We start from the raw sequence: 6041 nt of genomic DNA, 5'->3' as shown, positions 1-6041 counted from the left end.
GTGTGTGTGTGTGTGTGTGTGTGTGTGTGTGTGTGTGTGTGTGTGTGTGTGTGTGTGTGTGTGTGTGTGGGCCCAGACTCTCTGGCAGTAAATTCTAATTCTTAAATACTATACACTTCTAGAATGATTTTATAAATCGTCTTGTTTTTAATAATAACCAAACAAATGTTGTTGTTTTTCTCTACCTCTTAGTGTCCCCTGTTCCTTTACGCATAGGCTTTACCTGCAGTGTTAATGTTTCTTCAACTCCGTAAGATCAACTCTCTTAACCCTTTTTGTTTTGTTTTTTTCAAATGCAAAAAGAAAGCATTTTTCTTTTGGAGCCTATCAATTAAAATTGCATACAAATATTCCAAATGCATATCTTAAGATTGATTTGATTATTTACATTGTTTTATTTTAAGGTAAGGATAAACAAATTGAAACGATTTCATTTATCAAAATGGTTTTTTTAATTGTTTTTAAATATGCAACTTTTAACACAAACTAATATCTCATTCAATACGTTTGCACTGCGTGTCAGTTGTATAAAAAAAAAGAGAGAGAAATTAAACCCAAAGGCTGAGTTTATAATAAAAAAATAAATATTTGAATAATGTGAGAAAAGATGTCATTTGAAGGCCTATTTTACTTTTTCCAGTTTCCCGGAAATACAGGCAAAAAAACCCCCCCGTTTGTCGCACACCGTGAGGGGGAAAAGAAGGACAGCTGTGTCTCAGAAAGAACTAAACACTGAATTAACTCGACGTATATTTTGTTTTTAATTAAGACAAAATGAATTGTAGAAAAAAATGCTGGTCTGTTTAATATCAGGCCTTTATTATCAGGCCGTTGACAGCCGATTGTTTTATTACAGCCTGGACTGAAAACCTGGAAGTGGAAGAGGCGACGGAGGCCAATTATAGGAAACAAGGTGCACATGTGATTTTTTTTTTTAAACGTGTTGGAGACGTTTGCTTGGGTGGGGGGGATGGATCTTGCTGAACATGGAGAATAAGCCTTTTTTTGGTTAAGTGTGAGTCATCTGAAAAGCTACATCTGAATGTGGATTTAGCTGCTGTGTTGGAAGTGATGACGTGAAGCTGAAGTTTAGAGTTGATTGTGCTCGGTGCTGAGGGATTTTGTGTTTGAGGTGACACGTGAAAAAAAAATCTTCTTGTCGTTTTTTCTCTTAAAGAAAAAAGGTTTCACCTATTTTCTACAACTATATTTGAGCTTGAGATTTATTTTTTAAGTGTCGTTAAATATTCGACTTGTGGATAGATTTCTACTTCGGTTAAGAGGCCTATCCATGATATCTAAGTAAGTATACATTAACGACAGTCAGGACAATTTGTCTCTATTATTTCCACCATACGCTTTCTAATTGAATTAAAGCAGGGCTTTCATTGGCTATGGAGAGGGCTCGTGCCCCCGCATGCCTCAACAAAAGCTCCTCCCCTCTCGCTTGCAATCAGTTGGGTGTGTGGAGAAGTACATCTTATAAGAGCTGCTAAACAGCCCATGTCCAGCCCATAATCTGAGCTGAAAATCCGGAGGTGAGAAGCAGGTTCTACCTCCTTCCATCATTTTGTCAGGGAGGGGAGGCGCGGTGGTTTTGTGTCGCCTTCTCGGCTGAGATTCACTCTCTGGACTCTTGAAGCTCTTCTTTTTTTTAAATTGTAAGATCTAAAACAATGCAGCTAGAGAACATCCTACCCAGCACGAGCATCAATTTACCCAAAACCTTTTACAACCTCTCATCGTCGGACAGCGCCAACAACAGCCCGAGGCCGTCATCACAGCTCGAGTATCAAGAAGTGGAGCGGACGGAATCAGAATCCAGCGCGCCGAAGAAGTACCTGGGTAGCGGGATGTTGGGAGAGGGAGAGGGGGACACTTTCACTAAAACCGGGCCGGATGGAAGGAAAGGCTCCCCGGTGCTTGGTGAGGACGAGTTGACGACTGCGAGGCGTTACAACATAGACGAACTTGGCTCTGACAGATACTTCATCTCGTCTTCCCAGGCGAGTTCCGACATGGCGAGTCCCTGTTCACTCTTCCCTTACGCAGGACAGACCGGGTCAGTGTACAGCGGCTCCAGCAGCTCCAGGTACCCAGCTTCGCTTCATTACGGTTCCGTGTTGCCACCAACAGGCTTCTCCTCCTCGTCCGTATGCACCGGCCGGAGTCAGTTTAGCAGCGGAGGGTATCAGTTCAGCCAGGGGCCGGGCTGTTTGTACCCCTCCTATCCCGGGGCAGGGACGGGGATCAGCTCAATGTCTCTACCAGGGTCTGCAGCCGGAGCCAGGGCGCAGGTCTATCTTTGCAACCGGCCTCTGTGGCTCAAGTTCCACCGGCATCAGACGGAGATGATCATTACCAAGCAGGGCAGGTAAGAAGATGCGCTGACGGAGGCTCCAAAGACCACCTTCAAACATAAGACAAATGTGTGCACGAAACAAACAAACAAAAAATCGTTTTTGTAAAACTAGTAAATTCGTTTTTATAATTTTACGGGATGCTGGCCTTTTTAAAACAACTTTTACGCATGAGCAAAAAAATACTCACACCCTTCAGATCTTTTTTAAACGCATTTCTGTGGTTTTTGGATAATACAATGCAAGTTTTCGTTCCTGCTAAATCTTAAATTCACACATACACAGCAGGTTAAACGACACTGGTGGAATTTACATTTACAAGGAAATACAAGACACAGATAATGCCAAGTGCCACGCGTCCGTCACTGCGAAAGTTTGTTTTGCTTTGTTTATTTTAACCTTTTTTTATTCGCACAGCTGTTTGAATTATTTCTGTTTGAATTTTTTCCCCCCAGACGAATGTTCCCATTCCTCAGTTTCAACATCACTGGACTCAACCTCACGGCCCATTACAACGTCTTCGTAGAAGTGGTTTTGGCTGACCCGAATCACTGGCGCTTTCAGGGAGGGAAGTGGGTCACCTGTGGAAAAGCAGACAATAATATGCAAGGTGGGTAAGAGAATCAACAAAGCTCGATCATCTCTACAAGTATGATTGTGTTTTATAGATTGTGTTTTATAGATTCTAGAAAATTAACCTTGGATCGGAAAAAAATCACAGATGTTGCAATAAATCTTTCGAGCTTCAACACACAAAATTAGTGTGTTTGGATTTTTTTTTTTTAAGACATTCTTACTTCAAATCAGATTTTCGATAGGCTGCAAAGTGGAGTGATTTTACTCAAACAATTTTGACTGCTCAGAAAATTTAGATCAAGGTTTCAGGAACCAAGTAAATTCTGCACTTTTAGGTTAAATGCTTGTAAGAACTCAAATTAATAATTAAGTTACAAATTTAATGATAAAAGAAAATATATTTTATGGGAGACATTTTCAGCTTCTGCTAAAATAAAATAAAAACTTAAGTTAAAAATAAAAAACGTTTAAATTAATAAATTCCCTTTTTTTTTTCTATATCTACATTTTTTCATTATCTTCACAGCACATTAAAAAGTCACATTTTATGTTTTTTTAAATAAAAAAATACCTTTTATCAGCAATTGAATAAAATGTCAGCCAATAAATAAAATATAATTTATCATGTGCATGTTTTGCATAGACTTGATCTCTATTTCTTTTCTTTTTTTGCCTTAGTACTGACGAGAGACGATTAGTAAATGTGATTTCTATTTCAGGTAACAAAATGTATGTTCATCCTGAATCCCCGAACACTGGAGCTCACTGGATGAGGCAAGAAATCTCTTTTGGCAAACTGAAGCTGACCAACAATAAAGGAGCAAACAACAACAACACACAGGTTAGAAACTGGTTTTTTACATATTCCTTCTTTTACTCTTTCTGGGCTTATTTCCTTTAAAAGGTGTTTTTTTTTAGATTGTTTTTTCATGTTTGACTGCATCTTAAGATATTAAATATCATCTGATTTTTTTTTTTGTGCACAAATAGATTCATGCAGGCTGCAAAAAGTTGACAGCTTTACACTTTTCTCCTCTACAGATGATCGTCTTGCAGTCGCTTCACAAATACCAACCGCGGCTGCACATTGTGGAGGTGACAGAAGAAGGCGTGGAGGACATGAGCAACGAGGCCAGAACTCAAACCTTCACTTTCCCAGAGAACCAGTTTATAGCTGTCACTGCTTACCAGAACACAGATGTAAGCATTTTAATGATACATGTTTTGTCTGAGTTGTGAATTATAAAACTAAATGAAATATGCTCCTCTTGGTTTGTTAAAATTACTTTGTAGTTGTGAAGTGGTTTGCATTTAGATCCTTATTCATGCAGCATTTCCTTTTTTTCTTTCAGATCACGCAGCTCAAGATAGATCACAACCCCTTTGCAAAAGGCTTCCGGGACAACTATGACTCGTACGTTTCTTGCACACAAAGCAGTGCGGTCGATCTGTTTGTTTTTGTGTTCCACAAATTGATGCATATCTCTGACCCTGAATATTCTCTCATCATTTTTCTCTTGTGTGTTTCTATCATTTGTCACACAGGATGTACACGGCCCCAGAGAGCGACAGGCTGACACCGTCACCCACAGACTCTCCTCGCTCGACCCAAATCGTCCCTGGTGCTCGCTATGCCATGCAGCCTTTCTTTCAGGACCAGTTTGTCAACAACCTGCCACAAAACCGCTTCTACACCAGTGAACGGGCAGTCCCCCAAACCAACAGCCTTCTTTCCCCGCAGAGCGAGGATGCCAGCGCAGCTGCTGCCTCCGCCCAGCGCTGGTTCGTCCCCCCGGTCCAGCAACCGGGCTCCAACAAGCTGGATCTGTCGTATGAGAACGACTACTCCACCAGCAGCCTCCTCTCCTACGGCATCAAACCCCTCTCCCTGCAGACGTCCCACGCCCTCAGCTACTACCCAGACTCGGCCTTCGCCTCTATGGCCGCAGGATGGGGCACCAGAAGCTCGTATCAGCGCAAGATGACCACCGGTCTGCCCTGGTCCCCTCGCCCGAGCCCCCCAGCCTTCCCTGAGGACCAGCTCGGTGTTACAAAAGACAAGCTACCAGAGGAGAGCGCGCCACCTGTTTCAACTTGGATCGAGACGTCCCACTCACTAAAATCAGTGGACTCTACCGATTCTGGTGTGTACTCGGTGGTGTGCAAGAGACGCAGAATGTCTCCCGGGGGCTCTAGCACGGAGAACTCCCCGACAATCAAGTGCGAGGACTTGACCACAGAAGAGTACAACAAGGACAACCCAAAAGGCATGGGTTATTATGCATTCTACACAAGCCCCTAAGACTGTATTCATTGAAGCTCAAATCTTATTCTTTGGTTTTATTATTGAGTGCTCTCCATTCCTTGTTAATGTCTTTTTTCTCTTTTCTCTAAAGGTGCCAAAGCTTAGTGTTCTCCCCCCCCAAGCAAGCTGCACAAGGTTATTTTCCCAGGCCAACCCCTCTCACATACCTGAGCAGAAACATGCATAGTGATTTGTTGTTTTTCAAAAAGCATGTCCCCCCCCATTTTTTTAAAATCAATTTATTTTAAAAACGTTTTATTCTATTTTATTTTACAAATGTGATTTTGATTTTATGCCCCCCCCCCTTTCCCTCCTCTCCCTGCGTATTTAAGTCAATTTCGTTGTACAGTATTCGTGCACTTTAGAATGTGATGTATCTTGTACAAATCGTCTTCATGGAGGTGTTATTAAATGGATAATAAAAAAAGCTTTTCACAAAGTGGTGTCCACATGATTTTCTATGTATGTTTTATTCATATAAAGACAGGTCAGAGACTGGTTTTTGTTCATAAAGATCCACACATTTTACAACAACAATACTGAAACTGTCTCAGTATTATAAAAAAATGACTTGTCAAATGAATCCAAATAAAAATGTGCTTTCTTAGTAATGCAGAGAATGTGTTTATATAGTGGGACTCTAACCCTACTGGAACAGAACTTTTGTTTTGCCTTTGAAAATGAGACCTCCTGATTTACTGTAACAATATGAAAATATTAGAACCTACCCTGCATTTTAATAAAAGCTCTCCATTCGGCTATGAAAACACCAATTGCATCACTATCATTTAAACAATATT

General features: G+C 41.1%; 1 protein-coding gene across 2 annotated transcripts; it reads left to right on the top strand.

Annotated features, from left to right (window-relative positions):
- The first annotated feature begins 960 nt into the window (after window positions 1–960).
- Window positions 961–5680, top strand: eomesa (eomesodermin homolog a). Of its 2 annotated transcripts, XM_020640280.3 has the most exons (7): window positions 961–2374; window positions 2816–2970; window positions 3656–3777; window positions 3978–4136; window positions 4289–4350; window positions 4482–5203; window positions 5333–5680. In XM_020640280.3, the coding sequence occupies exons 1-7, from the start codon at window positions 1677–1679 to the stop codon at window positions 5344–5346; spliced, it is 1932 nt and encodes a 643-aa protein (XP_020495936.1). In that variant the 5' UTR covers window positions 961–1676; the 3' UTR covers window positions 5347–5680. The 2 variants fall into 2 exon arrangements, with proteins under 2 accessions (XP_020495936.1, XP_020495935.1); XM_020640279.3 differs by having other exon boundaries at window positions 4482–5680.
- The last annotated feature ends 361 nt before the right edge of the window (window positions 5681–6041 follow it).

The sequence above is a fragment of the Labrus bergylta genome, chromosome 19 (assembly GCF_963930695.1).
Source record: "Labrus bergylta chromosome 19, fLabBer1.1, whole genome shotgun sequence".
NCBI classification, from domain to species: domain Eukaryota; kingdom Metazoa; phylum Chordata; class Actinopteri; order Labriformes; family Labridae; genus Labrus; species Labrus bergylta.
Note: the sequence above shows the minus strand (reverse complement) of the source record. Positions and strands in the feature narration are given on the sequence as shown.

Bases quoted from the DNA above. Each gene is read 5' to 3' on its own strand.
- eomesa (XM_020640279.3), top strand. From the start codon at position 1,677: ATGCAGCTAGAGAACATCCTACCCAGCACGAGCATCAATTTACCCAAA. The intron at 2,375-2,815 runs GTAAGAAGATGC...TTTTCCCCCCAG, and splicing joins ATCATTACCAAGCAGGGCAG to ACGAATGTTCCCATTCCTCA. The intron at 2,971-3,655 runs GTGGGTAAGAGA...TTTCTATTTCAG, and splicing joins AGCAGACAATAATATGCAAG to GTAACAAAATGTATGTTCAT.